This window comes from Macrosteles quadrilineatus, unplaced genomic scaffold, assembly GCF_028750875.1.
Source record: "Macrosteles quadrilineatus isolate MER2022 unplaced genomic scaffold, UCM_ALF_1.0 Scaffold_4__1_contigs__length_99947679, whole genome shotgun sequence".
Lineage (NCBI taxonomy): Eukaryota > Metazoa > Arthropoda > Insecta > Hemiptera > Cicadellidae > Macrosteles > Macrosteles quadrilineatus.
Window position 1 is genome coordinate 72501904 of NW_026542597.1, and position 25185 is coordinate 72527088.

At 36.0% G+C, this 25185-nt stretch overlaps 1 protein-coding gene across 1 annotated transcript in view; it reads right to left on the minus strand.

The window, feature by feature from the left end:
• Positions 1 to 24532, minus strand: part of LOC128993489 (uncharacterized) — a 31595-nt gene extending 7063 nt beyond the window's left edge. Inside the window, exon 1 of the mRNA XM_054417430.1 lies at positions 24227 to 24532. Coding sequence (XP_054273405.1) covers positions 24227 to 24386 — 160 coding nt within the window. The 5' untranslated portion in view covers positions 24387 to 24532. The remainder of the gene's footprint in view (positions 1 to 24226) is intronic.
• Between the last annotated feature and the right edge of the window lie 653 nt (positions 24533 to 25185).

Here is a 25185-nt window from a genome sequence, read left to right on the forward strand (position 1 = left end):
CAGGATTTTGTGTTCTTCCACTAAAGATGCTCTTTTAAAAAGAAACTATCAAAGATATTGCGTTACCATGGACATTTTATGAAACTTCAAATGTTAATGAAATAAAAAAAATAATAAAAGTTTTGAAAAAAGGGGAAAAAAATTTGCAAAGTGCTTTTCCTGAAAACGTACGTTTTTAAATTTTCACTCATATAGAAATTAGTGAGAATGATAAATTTATTGAGTGAAATTTAGAAAATAGTGAGAATGATACATATTAACGAAAACAGTTGGCCCCAAACCCAAATCCCGAATATCAAAATTAATTAAAGATAGGCTACTTAATAATTAAATGTTTGCTGTAAAATTAAAACTGAAAGAATAAAATTAATCGTTCTCAATCATTTCTATATCTGACCAGGGGTTAAAATTTCGGGGGGTAAAAATCCGGGCCGTACATCAACAGTTGCCTAAACGCGGGAGGGACAGTTATATGGACAGAGGGTAAAATTCCATTTTTATTGCTAATCTAATTTACGCTCTGTCTATTTTCATTAGACTTTCAAATCCGCGGGGGTAAAATTCCGCCCGCGAACAAACTTAGAGCGCTAAGGTTACTTACTACGTCATAGTGATGACAGCTTTGTCCAGGGGGTAAAATTCCGGTGACCCGTTTTAAACCCAAGAAACACTATATAATTGTCAATTGTCTATGATTAAAAACATTCCTTTCATTAAAGGTCGTTCCTTTAAAATCAGATAGCCTATTTTTGAATTATGTAACAATTAATTAGGATTTACCACTCTGAAAAAACCTATCTTGTTAACAATTTTAAAGAAGTACTCGTAATATAAAGGGCAACAAAAAAGAGAAGAACAAAACCATCCAAAATATCTAATGGGAAAAGGGTGAAACAGATTGGTCGGATATAAAATGGCCTAATTAAACTGTTCAACATTGATTAAATAAATGCACAGACTGAAACCACTGTGTATTTTTATCACTGTCTGGCCCAACCATTTAATCTAGAAGTCATTTTCATAAAAAACTTCAATTTTCAACAATCAAAACTGTACAACCAAAGTAAATACTGTATTAACGTTAAATTGAAGACATAACCTAAAATGTCTATTTTAATTAAGATAATAGTCCTTGTAGTGCAGCGAAAAGATTGGTCGGATATAAAATGGCCTAATTAAACTGTTGATTAAATAATTGCACAGACTGAAACCACTGTGTATTTTTATCACTGTCTGGCCCAACCATTTAATCTAGAAGTCATTTTCATAAAAAACTTAAATTTTCAACAATCAAAACTGTACAACCAAAGTAAATACTGTATTAACGTTAAATTGAAGACATAACCTAAAATGTCTATTTTAATTAAGATAATAGTCCTTGTAGTGCAGCGAAAAGTACTGTATCGTCCAAAACACGAGTGAAAGTAGTCATTATATAACCTCGACCATGTAAAGTGCTCGATAAATCTCACATTTGAAACATAATGGTCTCGAATATGTAATGACTCCATGGTGGAAGGAAAATAGATAGGTGTGCTATTCCCGTCATATGCTGACGTCACTCAGATTGCAAAATGATTGCAAACACCATTTTACCATTTAGAAAAATTATAAAAACAATAACAATAAAATCAAAACAAATATATACTACTTATATGGCAATACAATCAGCTGACTTTTTGTTTGTATCAGCTGATTGTATTGGCATATATAAGTATACAGTATATTTGTTTTTATTTGATTGTTATTGTTTTTATAATTTTTCTAAATGGTAAAATGGTGTTTGCAATCTGAGTGACGTCAGCATAAGGAATAGCACACCGATGTATTTTCCTTCCACCATGGTACTGTATTAATAATGTAACTCAAAGATCATAAATATTGAAAATGTCAAAATTGACAGATCTCGATTTTTTATTTTACAAATGATCAGCGGTCAGACTGGTGACTAAATGTGAAGCAAAGCCACAAGATTATGAGATGGTGAATTTAAACTGATGTTCCGGCGATTTCTTTGGCACCATCAATAATCCAACCAGTGTGAGTAGAGTTTCAACTGCAAATCTCATCTGCTGAGAATCAAGAGCCTGAGCACATTTGGCGGGTTGCCACAGGTATCAACAGTTTTGCTGTACATTTGGCTTGCTCCAGTTACTGGTATGTCTCAAGTTTTCGGTACAATTTTAAGTTTGACAGTATTTTTTTAATGAGAAAGGTTATATAGGCCTAATTAACCATTTACCATTTTATTAATTTTTAGTTAAAAAATAATACAAATTAGAATTGAAAAACTAGCTTGGAGTAGATATTTTATAAGACCCACGGGCCTGAATGTGATGACAGTTTTGTGGGTTGGGGTGTCAAGTCAAATTTTAAATTGCCTTTATAACTCAATGCAATAATGCAATTACCATACATCAAAAAACTTTTTAATAACTAGTTCATAGTACATATTACCAAGAGAAGATCTGAATGGTATCGATCGGGGTTTGTGGCTCACACACACTGACAATAGGAAACTGCAGGTGTTTGTTCCATACTTCATATAAATCACTTCACATATTTTGAAAGTAAACTCATTTTACAAAACCCATAACCCACATAATGTACTAAACGAGGTTTCAACAAATATAACTCTCAAATGTTTCATTTTACCTTGTTTCCTCCGTTAGCTTTGGTAATTTGGCAAATATACGCAATATCACAAGATAAACGAGCCTCTCAGTGTTTCGTCTGCGGATTAACCTTTGTGTAATGATAATTAATTAGGCAGGAAGCAGTGGGGACAGAAATAAGCGGAGGTAAGCGGAGCATAATCCGAGAATTATTGTCTTCCCTGGACTGTCGCCAGATGGACCGCTCGAGCCAAACTCCGCTCAGCTGTTTTTCCTCCACCTTACTGACGTTTCCGGTTTGCTGTAGCTGCCGTTTTGATGTTTCATCCAGCTTCTAGTGTTTTATCCGGTTGATTATGCATAAAGTAAACTTTTCAAAGTGACAAAATGTGACTTCACCAACTTGCATTTAAAGAATGAGAACTATTTAACTACTGTCTGGGGGAGAAATACTCGAGTTGGAACATAAATATCTCTGAGATGAATGATTCGGTTTTGTTGAAACAAAAGTTAAATACCTATTTCGCTAAACTACTATGATAAGGCCTGTTTTTGTTGCATGTTTATCACCTGCGAAAATCCTTCATTACACTGTTTACTACGGAAAATAATTTTGACTATGCAAAAGTAATGTTTACTATCTTTTTTTTTTTGTATTTTGCTGACGTAAACAAAGATTTGTTATTGTTTTGTCAACTGTTTCAATTTTCAACAACCAAAACTAGACAACCAAAGTAAATATTAACTTTAAATTGATGACATAACCAGATGGCATAACCAGAAATATCCAATGGCTATTTTAATTAAGAAAATAATATTATTCTTTGTAGTGTAGCAAAAAAGTAACGTTGAAAACACAAAAGAAAGTGGTCTATACATTCTCGACCATTTAAAGTGCTCGATAAATCTCGCACGTCAAAAATGGTCTCAAATATGTAATTACTCATTTTATACTCTTGTTATGAAATATTCTAGTACAGCGGGTTATTGGTGTTTTAACTGTGCGAGTTCAGGGAGTGATACAACATCATAGGCCCTACTACACAGAAAAATTAGTACATTTTAAACTCATAACACAATTTATTTAGGACATAACATAAATTTTAATATTTTTATATTTCAGAAATTAAAATTGGCCGTTGCAATTAGCTGTTTATTTCATCATCTGACTAAGTGCATGGTAAAAGTACTTCACGTTACTTTTCCGTGTGTAGGCATGGCAAAAGGCAACTTTCCAGCCTCATTACAGAAATCAGGTTATTTTTAAACCGATGATTTTTTTGTTCCGTTGAAATAGGTTCTAGGTAATTTTGTGGTATTTTAAAGTCCCAAAATTCACGACCATCACGTGTCCCTAGGGTTCATTTTTCAACTTTCACATTATTGTTAGACTAATTCGTGCCAAAATATATAAAGCCATATTTATGTCATCAATAGTTATTAAGCTTCCAAAAAGGAGCATATTTTGTTTTGGAGTAAAAAAGGAAGTAAGATTAATAATTAAGACAAGGTTGTGCTTTTTTGTAATATTGGTGTGTCCACGACTGTACGTAGTCATTTGATGAAGCAGACAGGGTGTTAAATTTTGTTGATATAATATTTTAATTGCTACGTAAACCTAAAAAACTTTGCCTCCTCAATTAAATGAGGCGTAGGGCTGCCAGGCATTTGTAACACCTTAAGGTAACACTTATAAACATTACATTTTAAAAATAAATTAGATATATAGATTATGGTTTATCAAGTCTTGTGGAATATTACAAGAATAAGAGTAGGGGAAACCTAAATAAACAATGTATAGTAATTCTCGTTAATCGCTAATTCCAGACCGTAACACTTCCCTGACCATAACGTTCATCAGTTTGATCATCATATTGCAATGTTTTGTACACACAAGAAGGACGCTTCTATAAAAACATAAAGTTGTTTCATATTTTTCTAACATTTAGTTCGGAGTTATAAAGCTTAAAAAATATTTTTATTTTTAAGATTTTTTTAGAAAGACCAAATTTACCAAAGGCTTCAGGAGCTGTTATTTCAAAATGGCCCTAAAACTAAATGTATTTACAGCAAAAAATATTTATAAAATAATATCAACAATTTTTTATATTTATTCTTATACGTTTTGAAAAAAGGAAAACGTAAGTTCTTAAATTTTCACTGAGATATGTTCTATTCAAGCGTATATTGGTTACTATAAAGATTATTGTAGTGCATACAATTAACTGTAATGCTAATTTAACTGAATACAGCCGTCCAAATTTTGCACGGCATTGGAGTGCATAAAAATGTTTAAATCTGTCCTTAAAATAAGAGTGAAACATTGAGTTGCAGCCAGTGAAATGTCACCAACACCGAATACTCATCAACACTTGTTCTATTTCCCCCATATCGACTAATATTCATTGTAATCTTTGCTCCGGTTTACAATATTGATGTTTTGCTGTAGTTTTGTAATTTGCTATTATACTTTGGATGGATTGTTTTAAACAAAAACACATGTTACACTTCTTTTGTTTACTTTTTCCTTGTTACTGTGTACTTTATTTTGTCCAACCCACCAGGCAACCCAAGGCCGATTAGCGAAATACGTATTCCCCTAAGGTAGTGCATGTCACCAAACACGTTTTAGGGCTATTCCCTGTCTCTAAAATTTAGTCAAAATCCTTCCACTGGATTTTGGTATATATATATATTGTTGCGGGCTTAACAGGTTCTTTACAATAAAAACTTGGCGATTTTATAATAGCTATTTTATTTACACTAATATTCTGTATTTACAATAATTACAATTACCTAACACCTAACTAACCCTATCTAACCTAGCTAAAGCCTATTCTAATTTACAAAGATTCTACTTACAGCTAACCTTTACAGGATTTATCACCACTTCTGTTACAACACTGTCACTACACTGTCACTAGTGTCACTACACTGTATCTACACTGTTACTGCCACTAGCACTAGCACTGGTCACTAACACCGACGGGCGCTTGCCGTGACGATTCTCGGAAGGCTCAACTCAACTCAACTGCCGTGTGCCGGAAGACGGTCCCTTATATAAGTTTTCCGTGGAACATTCTGGAGACCCCTGGTAGCCTAGACAAAGGTGTTTACGCCGTAGAAGTGTAGAAGGTTCTAGGGCCCCTATTGAGGTAGTACGTTGACATGGGTCTATTGTCTATCAGTGGTGCGCTAGGAGAAACCCGTGTAAACAAACAACCCTTTTGAGACGGCGCCTGGCTATTGTTGCGCGGGGCTCCTGACTTGTAACACTACCCCCTCCTTAAGACTGTTCTGCCCCAGAACAGATTTCTCTCGAAGCTTGAGATCTTCTGGACCAATGTCCCCGGTCCCCCACGGGTTGAAAACGCAGACCACAATGTCGATGCCAGTGTCTTCGAAAAGTTCCTGCACCATATTTCTTACAGTCTTCCATTCCAGTCCGTCGAGCCTTTCCACTTCCCAGCCTTGGAATAGCAAGCTTTTTGATTCCAATCCGAAGAAGTTTGTCTCGCAGGTCTTGCAGGCTTTTCTTCAACGATTCATAGGAGGGCTTCTGGCTTGACGCTTCCTTCGTAACGAGGTAGAACAAATACTGTCCATTACGCTTCAGGTAAAGGGTGGTGCCAATGGCGGGTCTCTGACGCTCAAGAGCTTCAGTCCCTCCAAACTTATTCCTGAAGACTGTGGCTATTCCTCGCGACGCTCTCAGGTCTTCTGCTACGCAGTGGGCCAAGGCATAATCCACTGGCAAGGTGAAGAGGTCCTTATATAACAGTTTCAATTCCACCTTTCCACGTTTCTCGGGCACGAAGTCTCTTGGTTCGGTTGAGATGTTGCGAACTTGTTGTTCATCTTGTTGGCCGTGATCTCCTTTGTAGGGTGCAAGCCTGTTGAAATGGACTATTTTGGGTTTGCCATTTGGTAGCTTCTTAATCCGTTAGATGACATCATTTAGACGGGAAATAACTTCATAGGGTCCTTCCCATGAGTTCTGGAGTTTAGGTGAATATCCACGACGCCTTCGGGGATTATGTAGCCACACGAGGTCTCCAGGTGTGAACCCTCCTTTCTCGGCCTTGACGTCGTACCTCTCCTTCATCCTGTCACTTGCTCCAGATATGTTGCGACGAACTTTCTCATGTATCTCGTCCATCCTCTTCCGTAGATTGGATACGTAGTCCTCGCCAACCACACACTCATCTGGCTTCAATCCATACTGCAGGTCGCATGGAAGACGGAGCTCTCGGCCGAAAACTACGTTGGCTGGAGTCTGGCCGGTGGTTTCGTTGACAGAACTCCTATACGCAAGTAGAAACAGGTGCAGGTATTGGTCCCAGTCCCGCTGATGTTCGGAGACAACTTTTGACAGATATCTTCCCATCGTCCTGTTCATGCGTTCTACCATGCCATCTGACTGTGGGTGCAGAGGTGTTGTTCGAGTCTTCCGGATACCAAGAACTTCACACATTCTGGAAAATACTGCTGACTCAAAATTTCTTCCTTGGTCAGAATGAAGTTCGAGCGGGACTCCAAATCTGCTCACTAATTCCTTGATTAATATATCTGCAACTGTTACTGCTTCCTGGTTAGGCAATGCATAGGCCTCTACCCATTTGCTGAAGTAATCCATTGCAACCAAAATAAATCTATTTCCAGCATCGGACATGGGGAACGGTCCTGCTACGTCAATGGCAATGCGCTCAAACGGGGCACCTACGTTGTATTTCCTCATTGGTGCTTTTCGTTTGTTGACAGGGCCATTTGATGCTGCGCAGGTCACACATCTTCTGCACCAGTCTATGACGTCATCTTTCTGATTTGCCCAGTAGAAGCGCTCCCTTACTTTCACCAGTGTACGATGTACCCCTAGATGGCCTCCAGAAATTCCATCGTGCACTTCCCTTAGCACTTCAGGAACCCTCTTCCTTGGAATTATTAGTTGGAGTTTTCGGTGCCCCCCTTCCTCCGATTCGACGACTCGCTTCAAAACTCCTTCTTCCATTAAAATCGAGTTCCACTGCGCCCAGTAGGTCTTGACGTTCTTAGACAATGGAGCAACATCCTGCCACGATGGTCTTCCTTTATTGTCGATCTTCCACTGCAAAACGTGTCTTAGGTCAGGGTCTTCCTTTTGGTCCTCTGACAACTTCTTCTTGTCCCATTCGTCGTCTACGGCGGTCACACGATGAACCGATGCATTCTTGTTTTCCTTGCGTATGCAGTGCACGCAGTTGTCCCCGCACGGTCTTCTAGATAGTGCATCTGCATTCCTGTGGCTCGGTCCCGCACGATGGATTGATTCGAAGTCATATTCCTGTAACCTTTCTAACCATCTTGCAACCTGTCCTTCAGGAGACTTGAATCTTAACAACCATATCAGTGCGGCATGGTCCGTTCTCAAGAGAAACCTTCTTCCATACAAATACTTGTGAAAGTGTTCTATGGACTTCACCACTGCCAGAAGCTCCCTCCTAGTGACACAGTAATTCCGCTCAGGTGCTGACAGTACCTTACTGAAGTATCCGATCACATGTTCTTCTCCATCCTTAAGTTGAGAAAGGACTCCTCCAATGGCGGTATTGCTGGCATCCGTGTCTAGTACGAATTTTCCGTCTGGTCGTGGATAGCTCAATATGGGTGCGCTGCATAATTTGGCCTTCAGCTCTTCAAAAGATTTCTCGCAGTCGTTGTCCCAAACAAAGGTTCTCTTGTCTTCGGTCAATTTAGTTAGTGGTTTGGCAATATTAGCAAATCCTTTTACAAATCTTCTGTAGTAAGCGCACAGCCCAAGGAAGCTCCTAACTTGGTGTTTATCCTGAGGTGTTGGCCAATCAGTGATAGCTCTGATCTTCTCCGGGTCCACAGATACTCCTTTGTCTGATACAACATGGCCGAGGTAATTAACCTGTTTTCGGAACAAGTTGCACTTCTTGGGGTTCAACTTGAGATTAGCCATCCGCAGTCGCATGAAGACATTCTCCAGGTTTTTTAGGTGGTCTTCGAAGGATTTGCCTAGGACGATAATGTCATCCAAGTATACCAGGCATGTTTCCCATGACAATCCCCTGAGGACGTTCTCCATAAGCCTTTCAAAAGTAGCAGGGGCATTGCAAAGTCCAAAAGGTAGCACAGTGAATTGCCAAAGTCCTGTCCCAATAGAGAACGCTGTCTTCTCCTTGTCCTCAGGAGCGAGCCCGACCTGCCAGTAGCCACTTCTGAGGTCTAAGGTTGAGAATATATGACAACCTCCCAGAGTGTCGAGTGTGTCATCAATTCTGGGTAGAGGGTAGCTGTCTTTCTTGGTGACATTGTTGAGAAGGCGGTAGTCTACGCAAAATCTTGTTGAGCCGTCTTTCTTTTTCACTAGTACCACAGGTGACACCCAAGGGCTGCTAGAAGGCTCGATGACACCATCCGCTTCCATCTCCTTTATGATTCTCTCGGCTTCGTCACGTTTTGCCAGTGGGAGTCGTCTAGGGGCCTGACGTATGGGTTTTGCATCTCCGGTGTCTATCTTGTGTTGTACTATATTCGTCCTTCCTCTAGGGCCACTTCCGTACTCAAAGACATCTTGCCATCTAGTAATAAAGTCCTTTATTTTTGCACTTTGTTGATGCGTCAGCTCCTGACAGGTGCTCTCCACGAAATCTTCTAGCTCCTTCGGTAATCAGTTTGGAGATGGCGGGCATGATTTTAGTTGACGTACCACCGAATTAACAGCCACGCACGTTCCGATCGTTACTCCTCTTTTTATCGTAACAGGAAAACCATTCAAGTTCATCAGTTGTACCGGATTTTCATGTCCTAAGTTAAATAAGGATCTGGCGACAAAGACACCACGTCCAAGCTGGGATTCACCGTCACTTGCTGGCTCCAGCAGAACACTTTGCCCACTAGTCCAATCTCCTTCGACCGTGGCTTGAACGATGACCTGGCTGCGCGCAGGTAGCGTTGTGTCTTCCAGTAGAAGTACGCGTGCAGAGATATCTTTTCCACGCCGAAGTATGACATCTTCGTCTCCGAGAGTCACTAGTCCTCTTGACATGTCCAACTTCAGTCCGTACTTCACCATTATATCGGTTCCCAAAATCACGTCCTCGTCTATGTCGGCAACAAGTGCGCAGTGTTGAAACACGCAGCCGCCGATGTGGAAGGTAGCAACCGTCTGCCCATAGACCTGAGCCAGCTGACCTGTAGCTGTACGTAGAGACCATGATGTTGGTGAAATATCTTCCGTCGACACAGTGTTTGGATTCAGGATGGTCATAGTCGCCCCGGTGTCCAGAAGACAGCTTTGGAGACGCCCGTTCACCTTTCCGTCGACGTAGAAACTGCTCGACTGACTTCCCAGTGAAGCAACTTTACCACTTTTCCTCGGGGCTTTCCAATCGCGGGCTGACGGTTGCCCCTTTCCATCAACCCTCCTTAGTTTTCCTGCTTCGGTTCTGATGTGGTCGAAGGACATTTACTCCGGGGATGTCCCATCTGTCCGCAGCTCCAACAGCGTATCTGCCGGCGACGAGTTTTTAGTGCCTCCAGCACTCTCTTTACTAGCTCCTCGATGTCCAGTGGAGTTGTAGGTTCTGCGTCTGCCACACGGACTCGAGCCTGGCCCCTCACCGACTGTCGCACAGCCTCGAACTCCAGTGCCTGTGTCAGTGCGTCACTCAGGGTCTTTGGTCTGGCGAGCTTCACTGCCTGTTGAGTCTCAGGTTCACGTAGACCGTCTAGGAATTTATCCACCGCCAAACTCTCGTAGACATCATCCGTGACCGATGGATATGCGTTTAGCGTTTCTCACCAGGCGAGCGATGTCGGCTTCAAACTCCTGGAGTGACTCACTGGACTTCTGGATCCGGTTCCGCAGCTGTGATCGGTAGAGCTGGTCCATGTGTCGATGCCAGTAGATATAATATACGGGTTTAAAGTCACTTGGGGCACGTTTTCCCATAAGAAATAACATGGGATCATTTTTTGGCCACTAAAACCAAAAATCCTGATCTTTTGCCTAAATATCCCTATAAAATTGTCACACCTTATTTCTTACTTATTCCCCATAAATATATTCGATATTAAGCTAAAAAAGCTATTTCTTATATTTATTGACCCTTACAAGTGTAAATGTAGAGTAGTGGCGAACTAGCAATATGACATCACTTTAGGCACGTTTTCCCCATAAGAATAACATGGTGAGCTTTTTTTGACCACTTTTTTTAAAATCCAGCTCTCGGCCTATACAAGCCTATATAAATGTTCAATACCATTGTATAACTTCATTACTATTTCAAATCCACATGCATTCACATGTATATTCTCAAAATCATCAACTTGACAGTGCGAGGTTTGTACGTTGACACGCGAACTCGGGCGTGCTCCCGGCTCATGGCGCGCTCCCTTGGACATCCTTAGTGGAAATCCATGAATTCTGGCTACTTGGGAATCCAAGCCATTTGACATATAATAAATCACCTTTTCTCCTAATAACCTTTTCTATCAAATACATGTCTTTATATTTGGTCTTTAACAATTCCTCTGTATAGAAGCCTCCCCTGATTATATTACCATTTTCATCTTTCAAGATATAAGTCACAGGCTTTGTATTCTTTACTTCTGCTATTGTAAATAGCTCCCCTGTCCAATTCGGGGTATATCCTTTACTAAAAACATGTTTATACTTAGAAATTCTCACACTATCACCTACCTTATATCTTGGCTTTTTAACTTGCACTACTTTAGAAGTCAACCTCTCATGCACATACTTACTGTTCTTAATATTCACTTGGTTAGGCTTCATTCCTATAGATCTATGCACCTTATTATTATATTTTCGAATTAACTTTGGAAGTAAATCCAACCATTTATAACTCCCCTGAGCACTAAATTCCCTATATAACCAATTCTTTAAAGTTCTCTGAAACCTCTCCACAATTGCAGCCTTAGTTGTAGAAAATGTGTGATAGTGATTAATATTTAATTGTTTCATTAGTTTGCTAAAATATTGATTAAAAAATTCTTTTCCATTGTCAGATTGAATGTTTTTAACCCCCTTTGGTAGAATGGTTTTAATGGCTTCTGTAACCACCAGCCCTGTCTTATTCTTTAGTGGAGCAGCATAAGCTTTTTTAGAAAATGTATCTATTAAAGTTAAAATATATTTATTGCCAGAATTCTCTCTAGCATAGTTTTGCATATCAATTAAATCTATTTGTACAGTTTCGTTTATACCTAATACTTTAAAAGACCTTCTAATGAAATTCTTTCTTGCAGGCTTATGAAGTTCGTATGCAATTTCATTCATTTTTTATAACATCACTCTTTCCTTGTACTGTAAATATATTACCATTAGCCCCAATCAATAGATTATCTTCCATTCTTTTAAATACATAGTTTTCTGGTATATATGGTCTATTATCTATATACTTAAATCCACTCAAAGATGTAGGGTCGGCAACTAATAAATCAGGATTGTATTCCATCAAATTAAATTTTCTTCCTCCATATACAAATTTTGATCCATCATAATACATAGCTTGTGACATTAAACAAATATCATCTAAATATTCCCCCATTGGCAGATTTCTTATATATTGTTTTTTGGCATCCCAACATTTTTCTTTTTTATCAAAAGTTATAGTCTGTTCTTTTGTAACACAGTCAGTGTCATCAATGGCAGGTTTAACACATACTAACCTTTTATTATTAAAATCCCAATAGCCTGCTTCCATTTTTGGAACTTGTGAAACATTCACAGCATCCTTACTATCTGTACCTTCTATCAAATTGCTAAGTTTCTGTTTCTTAGCATTCCAAACACCATTCTCTGATTCTAAAAATTCATAATTATTATCGTCTTGTACAAATTTACCATCTTCTTTTCGTATTAAAGTCTGTTGTAAAGTGGGCACATCATTTAAACTTTCACCCTTTTCCACATTAGTAATTTTCCGTTTCTTAGCATTCCAAACACCATTTTCTGATTCTAAAAATTCAAAATTATTATTGTCTTGTACAAATTTGCCATCTTTACGTATTAAAGTCTGTTGTAAAGTGGGCACATCATCTAAACTTTCACCCTTTTCCACATTAGTAATTTTCTGTTTTTTAGCATTCCAATTTTTATTCTTAGATTCTAAAAACTCATATTTAGTTTTACCTTGTAAAAAGACATCACCTTTTCTAGTTAATGTCTGACCCAAAGTTGATACATCATCTACAAACTCCCCATCTTTAACATTACCAATTTTACGGTTTAAACAATTCCAACTATCGTCTTGTAAATTTAAAGTAGGTTCATTACTAGCCCTGGGTTCTGCAGGCTTATTATATGGATTATATAAACGATAAAATTTATCTATAAACATATTTTTATTTAATAAATAATTCCACTTTCTCTCAATTCCTCAATAATGGAATCTATTTCATTATCCACTCCTGAGTTACCAGCTTGGCGACTTAGCCAAAGAAGTCTTAACCTATCTACAAGCTCATTAGGATCATCCCAATAAATATAGTCTATTTTATTACCAGTCACTTGTCTCAAACCTTCACCAACAGATTTAAAAAGAGGTTTAATTATATTAAGATATTTAGTATGTCTATTACTTGAAATTGGTGCACCATCTTTATAACTCTTTAAATGTCCATTTGTAGCTTCCAAAATCTCTTTATAATTTTGCAAATCAGCCTGAGTATAATCCTCAGGTTCTTTTAAAGTTAACAACTGCCACAAACCTTTTGTCCCCTTGTAGGTTTTATTTGCAACTGTAACATCATCATTGGCAATATCAACTTCCTTATTTCCAATAAAAAATTTATTTGCTTCTCGTCTAATACCATATGTAGTGTCTGTCATACTACTTTTACTGAGGTAATTTCCTAAATAGTCTGATGCTAAAAGACCAAAATCTAATTTCTGTGGAGTGGATTGCTGTAATGGTTGTAATGGTTGTAATCTTGGTATCATTGATATTCTAGATGGAGTCATTGGGAGTATCTCCATTTGAGGCCTCTCTGTTTTGCCAATAGCTGTGATTTTTTTTAATTCTTGTAATGGCTCTATTAAAGGTTGGAATGTTTGGAACCTCTCTTCAGCCTCTAGAAACTTGCCACGTTTTAAAGCTCTATATTTCTCTCGTATTTGATTTGCAGAGTCAACCAATTCTTGTTGAATGTTTTTCATCTTTTATTTACATTTTATTTATCTCATTTGACAAAGGATTGTACTCAAACACTTTATCATGTATTATCAAACAATATGCAGATGTATTTGCTGGCACATTGTCTGCAGTTTCAATCTCTAATTTAATATCAACAATTCCTTCCTTCACTGTTTCATTCTGTCTAGAACAGTCTATTATAATTAGTGGATATTTCTTCATAAACTCAGCCCTACTAATCATAGGATCTGGGATAGTATTATAGTAAGTCTCTCTAAACCTCATAAACATCTCATAAGCTTTAGAGACATCTCCATTTTCAAAGTCAAGATTTAAATCACTATAAGGATAATATTCAGAGTTTAGAAACACTTTGAGATTTTTTAATTTACAGTGATCAAATTCATCAGTTCTTTTTCGTGCACTATTATCCCTAGCTGTTTGGAAACCAAATATAATATACCTAGGCTTCTCCAAACTTGAAGATGTCTTTACTGGCCATGTATGTCTTGTAGTATTGGGATATGAAGGAAGTTCATGCAGCTCTAAACTTCTAAATGCAATTTGCAAATTTTTATTTTGCAATAACATCTTTTGTAATTGTAACTTCTCTCCATCTGATGGTATCACGTGTGGCATTACCCATTGAATTGAGTTAAGTGTAATTTTGGGAATCGTATCAGCAGTGCCACTGGCTGGAGCACTAGTGGTTGTTAATATACAATTCAAATCATTTTTGGATCTTTTCAACACCAATTCTTGTTTGACATTTACTAATACCTTATTAAAATCCTCGAATACACCCATTAACATCTCTAATGGCAAACAAGTACTAAACTTGCCACCTTTATGGAACTCTTTTAAATTCGTGTCAGAATCAAATGCTACATTTGACAATTTAGTTGTTTTATTGTAAGAGCTCAATATTTTCATAAGACTAGAAATTCCTGGGTTTCTTACAATGTCTATTTCTTTACCTGCAACTTCGTATCTAATTTCATCAAATAAGAACGCAAATGCATTATTTATAAAATGACCTTTATCATGATTCTCAATTTCTCCCTTAATATACAGATAACTTCTACATGGGAGAGTTAGCAAATCTTGATTATTAATACATATTCGAATTTCATCAGAATTATTTATTGCTAAAGTATTGTGGGGAACATAAGAGTGATTTGTAATTTTAACCACACTATCGTCGAATTGGGATTTCCCTGTAACGTCTAGAAAATCTTCCATTTTTATTAATAGAAAATTTTAACTTTAGTCCTATTGATTTTAGGAACCTAGCATTTTGTACACTTATAGATAAATTCTTATAAATTCTCATATCTTTTTTATATGACAAGTAATTGTAGTTTCTTCTCCGTTAAAGTCAATTGCCTTGTCGTGTTGATCGGCAAATGTAATACTGACAACATCTAAACTTCTCTTATTTACAGGAAAATATATAATATTTCTTGGAACTTCGATAATTTTGTAGCCAGGAGGAGCTTCTGGATAAAAGCTATGTATGGTGTGTGATTTGTTTCCGTTTAAATAGGACCCGTTTGCAATATTACATTTTACTCTAATCACATTTACATTATTAATGTTTATTTTATTTGTAGATTCAAACTGAACACCAGGAGTAGAAACACCTTTAAATCCCAATAAAACAGACCCTAAACATGGTTTTGTAAAATCAAACACGTGGTTAGAAAGTAATGTTGCTTTCATAGTTTTATTATTAGCTGTAAGGAAAAAGTCTGGGATTTGCTTTTGAATTTCCTTTGTAAGCTCAACCACCTCATATGTTCCTTCAGAAATTTCTATTGTAACTGGAGCTTTGTGATCATAATAGAAAACATCATCACCTTCTCTAATGGTTAATTTGTTGCCCTTAAGTTGATTTAATTTTGGAATAAGTCCTTTAAATAAAAGTTTGACTTTAGTATTAATTAATGCATCTCCATTTTTATGTATTATAACTTTAAGTTTACCATCTAATAACTGGTTTAAATCATCAACTAAGATCTCTCCCTTTGGTAATGTTTTTTTCTCTACTTTGTAATATGTTAAAGTATTTAGAGGTTTTTTCACATTAAATATAGAATTATAACTTTGAAAATCTACTAATCCAATTACATAATCATCATTTAATTCTATGGGAGGAAAGAACACTGACTTTAGCTCTGGCTCTGTACCCGAAAATGTTATAGTAAATGAATCCATTTTTATAAACAAAAATTTTTTATGAATGATAAACATAAAATTCCACAAATAGAACTATTTAAATCTTGTATTTGATCGGTTGTATAGTAGATTTTATATCCCTCAAAATATTTAATTACTTCTTTTGGAGGTTGGATTCCAAATGGGTCAAAATAAATTACAATATCTTTATTTTTACGATATGCTGTCCAATGTGTGCCAGATGAACTGTCTAAATTAACTATTCCGCACTCTTTTACTCTTGGTTTTAGATTTTTTAGCTCGTTTTTTAGGTACACCCCCATGAAGTGAGGCACGTCTTTTGCGGCCTCTAACAGCTGGTAGTTGTCCATCTTTTTTATTAAATTTTAATCCCATTCCCATTTTTGCTTTTGCCTTCATCAAATTTGTTACGGCATAAGCAGCAGCTTTTTCAGCGAGATTTGCATCATTGGCCGTAACTCTAGTCCAAGCTAAGTCTGCTAATCTCATGTCTGCTTTGTTCTGAGAAGCGGTATCGGGATTATTCATGTAGAATATGTCATGCTCTTTACAATAAGAGTCTAGTTTATTTTTTGGAGGTACATTTTTAGCTAGATTCTCACGTATATTCGTTCCAGGTCCACAGTACCGATATGATGGTATGTGAAGTGGGAATGGAAGGTTATTTATAAGAGTATTCAATAACCCTCGACCCCTGTATGGCTTTAGGAATAAACCTTTGCCCTTTTTACATGTTTTCTTATTGACATTTTTTACCATTTTTATTATATAAAAAATGTCTTTTATTCAACAAAAACACAAATTTAAAATAGTACATACTAAGGAAAATATACCAAAGAAGTTGGGTCTATTTCCTACCAATATTCGATGTGTTATTTGTGGTCCAAGTGGAAGTGGGAAGACGGTTGTAATTTATAACTTAATTGTAAGAAAGGAAGGATTAAAATTTACAAACTTATATTTAATATCTAAATCTTTAGAACAAGAAAAATATAAAAAAATAATTGACATATTTAGTTTGTGTGATGAAGTGAAATTACACACGTTTACTGACTGTGAAATCACACCAAATGATGTAAAATCACAGTCAGTTGTTGTATTTGATGACATAAATAGTCCAAATATTACACAATTTTTCTCAATGGGTCGACATAAAAATATTAACTGTTTTTACTTGTGTCAATCTTACAGCAAAGTACACAAACATTTACGTGATAATGTAAATTTCCTAATATTATTCAAACAAGATGATTTAAATTTAAAACATGTATATCACAATCATGTTGGTAATGACTTTTCATTTGACCAATTTAAAAATCTCTGTCATCAATGTTGGGATAAAACTAAATATGGCTTTTTCGTAATAGACAAAGAAAGGTCAAAGAATAATGGTAAATATAGATTTATGTTTGACCAATTCTATCAAGAGGATGGTAAGGGTAAATAAATAAAAGACTGGAGTTTTTTAACATTTGCATTTATTTTGCAGCATTGAATATATCTACACATACAATTCATGTTTGATCAATTTTATAATGACCAAGCGCAAGAGTATTAATGCCATCTTCAAGAATAAACCTCTTGTCATCGTCAAAGGATAGTACTTTCTTGTTCATGGTCAAGGTTTGAAGATGATGATTTGTAGATTTAATTCTTGTCACATTCTCATAGTAATCTTGCCCAGTTGCAAGACAGTTCAAATAATGTTGATGTCTAAGGAGATGTTTAACTGTAGCACCATCAGCTCCTTTAGCTTTCTTCACCTCTAAAGCTTGCTTGTCTTCTTCATATAACCATTTTAGAGGAATATAAGAATATAACTTTGGTCTTAAACCACAATATTCATACATAATATGACCATCTAATTCGTCTTTAAACTTGCCAGTGACTTTTTTATTTTTATCAGAGTATAAGAAATGGTCTTTACTATATCCAGAGGTATCAAAAAAGTGCAAGTCACATTCTATTTCCTTGTAAAAGTCCTGAGTAACTATAGAATACATTAAAGAATCTGTATCTGTCATAAGAAATCTTTTGTTCTTAAATTTTGACATATAATTATAGTGGAAATCATACATTATTACTTTACTTATATCCAAAATTGTCATTCCTAAATATATAGGTTTATTAAACTTTACAACTAATTTATTTAAATGTATAGCATGTAAATTGTTATCGAACTTTTTGCTACAGTCAAACCTTGGATTAGTGACATATTTTGTTAATAGTGACTCATCCTTGAGATAAATGTCACGAAACTTTCGTTGATTCATAATTGTTCGACCAAAGAGACTATTATTTAACAATTTGTAAAAGTCTTTTTCGAAATCATTTTTAGCCCATTTTCGTTTTTCAATATTAAAATTAATATAGGGCGCAAGCCATTTAGACTGTCTAAATTTTAAAATTCTGTGGTATTTTGTAACAATCAAACCCAATTCCTCATATTTTTGTAATGCTTTGTAATGTAAAATATATTTAGTTTTGTCATTTAAATTAGGTATTAATTTGCCATTCATTTTCTCTGGTGCTAATGGATAGTCATTATGTAAATCATGTAAGCTTTTATCATATTTTAAATCAACTTCTAAAATGTATCCAAACTCATCATTTTGATTATATTTGTAGTCTATCTCATTTGTCCAACGAAATCCATCCACGGGCAGTGGCTCACACATTGCTGTAGAGTATAGCGAGTTACAGTCTAAATATATTAAATACACACTCTCTTGATTGGGGTCATAGTGTTCACCCATATATCTATTATTGGCTTTAGCATAACGTGTGGAAATCATACTGACTCCTCCTCTAATCGCACTTTCTATGAACAAATGCATGTCAATATCTTGAAATAGTTGTAATTTTATACCAGTCATTCTAAGACAGGCCTCCCATGTTAATCCAGGAAGTGAATACATATGTACGGGGTCCAGTTTGTAATCCTTTAAACACAGGTCTCTAAATGTCTCAAACACATCAGCCAGTAGCAATACATCTGTTTTAAGATATAAATCATGATATTCTTGTAAATTATTTATATTAAAATGGGTCCAGACATTTTTAGCATGTTCGTATTCGTTGGAAGAGATATGTTCTTTAGTTAAAGTACTGTAAAATTTTTCAATTGGAGGTAGAGACTCTGCGAACTTATCTGGTCCCGTCATATATTCATATGGAAATACGCCTTTACGTTGTAGTAGTGGATTGTCTATGAATCTAAATGTATTTAAATTGGAAGCTAATTTGTATAATGGAAGGGACAGAAAGTTATAGGAATCTAAAAATATCAAATCATCAACAGAGAATGATATATATTTTTCCATATCTTTAGCTATACAATTTAATTTATGTTTATTAAACTTTCCCAAGTGTTGCATTATTAAATGTCCATCGTAATTTTTCAAGTTATGGAAGAATATTGGGATTTTCTTTGTTACTTTATAGTTTAAATTACAATCATTGTGGGCAGCTCCACGGTATTGCCCAGAGGAATGGCAATGATCTCTCACCCTATCAAAATATAGGAGCTTTTCACAAATGTGACAGTGTGTTGAGTTTTGGAAAGATACCTCTTGCTCAGGAGTCATTACTAGGGGAATGTATATTGCCATTTGATTTTTAATATAATCATAAGTCTCAAATAGCCTTTCGAAAAACACATCCATAACATTTATACCACTGTACAACTCTTCAGAAATAATTTTTGAATCTTTTACTACGACAAATGCAAAACCCGATGGAATATGTATATTGGAGTTTATAAAGCATTCAAAATCAGCATAAATTACATATGGAGCTTTAATTTGATATTTATAATTTTTAAATTGTAATATATCTTGTTTAGACATTTCCACTCTTTGCGCATCAAAATTCTTACAATATGTTATATGACGTTCTAATTTATCATTGGTGTAAAAATGTTGCAAACACAGCTTGCAAAAATGCTTCTTATTGTTATCTTTTGTACAATGGAACATTAACTTATCAAAATCACGAATTAAACAATAATGTGATTTACGACCTTCTTGTAATAATAATAAATCTACATGGGTATTACTATTCAGTTTGGTTGTTCTTAATGGATATACACATTTCTGGTCTTCAACTCCAAATACATTAACACTTATATTATTTTGTGTTTCAAATTTATCAATATCAGATATTTTTACGGGATATTTTATATTTGTCATATTTAACTGACTTTCATAGGGTACATAATTAGAGACTCTATTAGCATTTTCATTGATACAATTCCTTGGATATAAAGCTGCTAATATCGACCAAAGGAAACATTTATTGTCAAAATTTCTTATATTTAGAACTGCATGTTTTGATTGAATACTCTCTGGTGTGGGGATATATGACTTTGGAGTTAGGGGTTTATACTTGTAAACATGCAGCTGCCAATACTTAGTATGGTCATATATCCAACCACTGCCTTGGGCTTGATATTTGTGAATGGATGCATCAATCTTTAAAAGTGAATTTTTAATTTGAGGCTTTAAATCTCTTTTCTCAATAATTAAGGTAGTAAGACTTCTAAAATCCGCTATACATTCTTTTTCATTAACTAATTTTCCATTTTTATCCATTGAATATTTTATAAATTTAATTCTCCTAACTAAAGTCCATTTTATTGGCAGAGGACAAGACTTGAGAGCATTTTCAAGTTCAGCTCTAATTGATTCACCAACAAATTTTATCATTGTGTATGGACAATTGTTGCAAGAATTGATATGTCTTCTAAAATGGCCAACAACATTTTTCTTACAAAAATTACAAGTCTTGTGACTTTGTAATATATGTGATTTTAAAGCCACATTATTATCACAGATTAAATCACAAACCTTGCACAGTTTCACATTCATTTGATGAATTACCTTGTAGTGGCGAATCAGGTTACTTTTGGTGGAGAGCGACACGGAGCAGTGTTGACATGACGGCTTCATGTTTAGGAATGAGGACTTGGGCTGATGTCACCTCTATTTATAGATTTTCCGAAAATTTCAAAAATTTTAACCAGAAATTGTGAAATTTTCAAAAATTTTTAACCAGGAATTGTGAAATTTTCAAATTTTTTAACTAAAAATTAAGAAGTTTTTACATAAATTTCAAAATTTTTAATTAGAAATTACTTCAACGGGAGGTCACCCACTCAAGACTTAATCAGTATTTGCCACTAGAGACGAGAAGACTGACCATGAGTCAGGAGCAAGAAGCCTGACCATAGGTCAGGAGCGCGCCATGAGCCGGGAGCACGCATGAGTTCGCGTACAAACCTCGCACTGTCAAGTTGATGATTTTGAGAATATACATGTGAATGGATATGGATTTGAAATAGTAATAGTGTTGTACAATGGTATTGAACATTTATATAGGCTTGTATAGGCCGAGAGCTGGATTTTTAAAAAAGTGGTCAAAAAAAGCTCACCATGTTATTCTTATGGGGAAAACGTGCCTAAAGTGATGTCATATTGCTAGTTCGCCACTACTCTACATTTACACTTGTAAGGGTCAATAAATATAAGAAATAGCTTTTTTAGCTTAATATCGAATATATTTATGGGGAATAAGTAAGAAATAAGGTGTGACAATTTTATAGGGATATTTAGGCAAAAGATCAGGATTTTTGGTTTTAGTGGCCAAAAAATGATCCCATGTTATTTCTTATGGGAAAACGTGCCCCAAGTGACTTTAAACCCGTATATTATATCTACTGATGCCCAAAGCGCATTTCCAATCTCCTCACTAGTTCTAGGAAATTCTTCCGCTCCGCCATTGGCATAGCATGCAGAACAGCTAATGCATCGCCCCGTAGTGCAAGGCACAGTGCTGAAGCCTTTGTCTCCTCGGTCCACCCATGGACCATAGCCGCTGTCTCGAAGAGAAGCATGTAGTCCTCCCAGGGAGTTTTGCCATCGAAGTGAGGAACGATGTTCTGAGGGGCAACGACAGCAATGGTGGGCGCTGGCTTGGAGATCGTATCTAGGGCGTTATCCTGCTGAAGTTCGCCAGTGCTAGCCGATGACGCAGGTGTGAAGCTCCCCGACGCAGCCATTTCATGCCTAAGCTTAACTAACTTATCTTCTAGATTTTTTTCTATACAATTAAATTTCTCATCCATTTCATTCATCCTACTTTCTAAATCATCAACTTTACTAGAATACTCATTTAACTTGTTCAGCATTTTTGATTCTACATTCGACATTTTTGACTCAATGCTAGCTTCTAAGTTTTTGTTATTTTCTGACATTTTTGACTCTAATGCTTTACTGTTTTCTAATATTTTTGACTCAATATTTGCTTCTAGGTTTGACATTTTTGAATCTAATGCTTTGCTATTTTCTGACATTGACTCTAATGTTTTGCTATTTTCTGACATTTTTGACTCTAACGCTTTGCTGTTTTCTAACAATTTTGACTCAATATTTGCTTCTAAGTTTTTAAGCATTTTATTAAAATCAGATGTTTCAAATAAAATGTTATCTAGGTCTTCACCTGCATCAATTAAAGCTTGTTTAAGGCGTGCCTGAAGGGCTGATTTAGTTCCACTAGTATCTAGATCTCGTTCTTCTAATTCTCTCCTAAGATCAACTACTTTTAACTCATCAAGTTTCACACCTTTGAAAGCCATTTTTATGCCAAACAATTAAACTAATTTTACAATAAATTATTTATATTTTTGACAACGCAATTTTAACAAAAGCAATTAATTAACTATTACTTTTTAAACAAATTTGTGATACAAATTACTAATGTTTAATACAACTAAAATGTAACTCAATACTTTACAATTAAAATCGCCAAAATAATGCCGCTTTCTGACACCAATTGTTGCGGGCTTAACAGGTTCTTTACAATAAAAACTTGGCGATTTTATAATAGCTATTTTATTTACACTAATATTCTGTATTTACAATAATTACAATTACCTAACACCTAACTAACCCTATCTAACCTAGCTAAAGCCTATTCTAATTTACAAAGATTCTACTTACAGCTAACCTTTACAGGATTTATCACCACTTCTGTTACAACACTGTCACTACACTGTCACTAGTGTCACTACACTGTATCTACACTGTTACTGCCACTAGCACTAGCACTGGTCACTAACACCGACGGGCGCTTGCCGTGACGATTCTCGGAAGGCTCAACTCAACTCAACTGCCGTGTGCCGGAAGACGGTCCCTTATATAAGTTTTCCGTGGAACATTCTGGAGACCCCTGGTAGCCTAGACAAAGGTGTTTACGCCGTAGAAGTGTAGAAGGTTCTAGGGCCCCTATTGAGGTAGTACGTTGACATGGGTCTATTGTCTATCAGTGGTGCGCTAGGAGAAACCCGTGTAAACAAACAACCCTTTTGAGACGGCGCCTGGCTATTGTTGCGCGGGGCTCCTGACTTGTAACAATATATATTACAGACAGACGACAGATGACAGACAGACAAACAGACATAGCTCGTATCACAGAAAACATACTACTATTACCTGTATGGTTATAGTAGTATGTTTATGGTTATATTGGTATATATAGTGTATGTATGTTTTTTCCTTCCATCATGGTGTATGTATACACTATAAATAGTATATATAGTGTATGGTTATATTGGTTATAGTATTATATGTTTTCTGTGCTTGTATTGACATATTATAGTATGCCTATAGGATTTGTATATCCATTTTGTAATCATTGGTTTAAAGTAAGCGACTCAATCGTACAAAGCAATTTTGGGATAGTAGTAAACATCATTACATTCTTCGCATTCCTGACTGTAAATTAGGAATTAAGTTGTGTTCTGCACGAGTGTCGAGTACAAATACAAAATTGAAGGAAAAAGCACATTGCAGAGTAGAGATGAAAGGTATTGGACTAATAAATTTATTTACACTATATTTAGTACAAAGTATGAAATTGTAAAGGGGTTGTAATATCCAGCGAGGTAATATCATAGTAGCGCATTGTGAGCTCAATGTCAATGGATGGGGTATGGGGTGTGGGGTGTTGTTTGGGCGCACGCATAAACAAACATCTCTCTAGGGCTTCTGCAGTGGCATACACACAAACAACCTTCAATAGCCACAAAAATCATCTAATATCCGGCTTAAAACCAACAGTAAAGTACAGACTAACAACAACCTTTGTAAACGTGATCAATCGTGTATAACCGTTATTAGTGCTAATGACAAAATATTTTATGAACTACCTAAACATTTATATATTCAATCTCTTTGACTTAATATTACTTACTCTGTTCAATCAACTGGTCCGACTTGGTCTCAGCGTACTCGCCCAAGAAGCACCGCTTTTCGATGAACGAACGAAAGGCAACTCCTAGGTCCATGAAAGCGACGAACGCGATCCAGCCCCGGAAAGCGTACATCAACTTCTGGTCTATGCTCATCGTCATCTGGCCGCGAGTACCATTCTGTTTCCAGGGGTAAAAAGTCGGTACTCGGTACCGGTACCGCTCGCCGGTAGTTAGGTTAGTGCGGTCGGTACTCGGTGGCTACACCGGGGACACTATTTGTGGCACCGAACTAAACGACAGCGACATCTACCGCGATCGATCGAAACTGCTAAATTAGCGCTTGCGCGGTTCGGTGCCTCGGGCGGGGATCAATGGGATATTTTATTGCTTGTGGGATAATCTCTACAGTTTTTTAAGTAGATTTTTAGTGTTTAAAATATTGTGACAACTTTACACTGATTGTACTTTATTTATTGTGATAATCTTCTACCAGGAACTTGATGCAGGAAATAGTAGGATGTTTGTTTAGAATATTGGGGGTGTTAAGAGGGATTTCACCGGCAAAAGGAGGGAAATATTTTGCGACGAGGCGGGATTGGCAGACCGAGCTCCTGACAGAATTGTCCGGCTTTTTGTGATGTTTGAGATACTCTCTGATCAGAGATAAGACGTCTCTTTGCTGGCAGCTCTTTAAAAGATAAACAATCAGTTTTACCGGCAATGTTTAGAATATTCCCTTGTCAAACAAAATAATCACGCTTTGGACTTCAAACCACCCTGAGCGTTTATTTGTATACCGTCAAAATTAATTGTATCTTAATGAATTATTCATTGGTTATTGTATATGTCCGTTTTTAAAATACAGTAGTTATTTTGATTTATATAGAAACTTTCCAAATGTTAAATGATAGCCTTTACATTTTTGCTAAATAATTTTGTATTTTGGTTTCATGTGGCC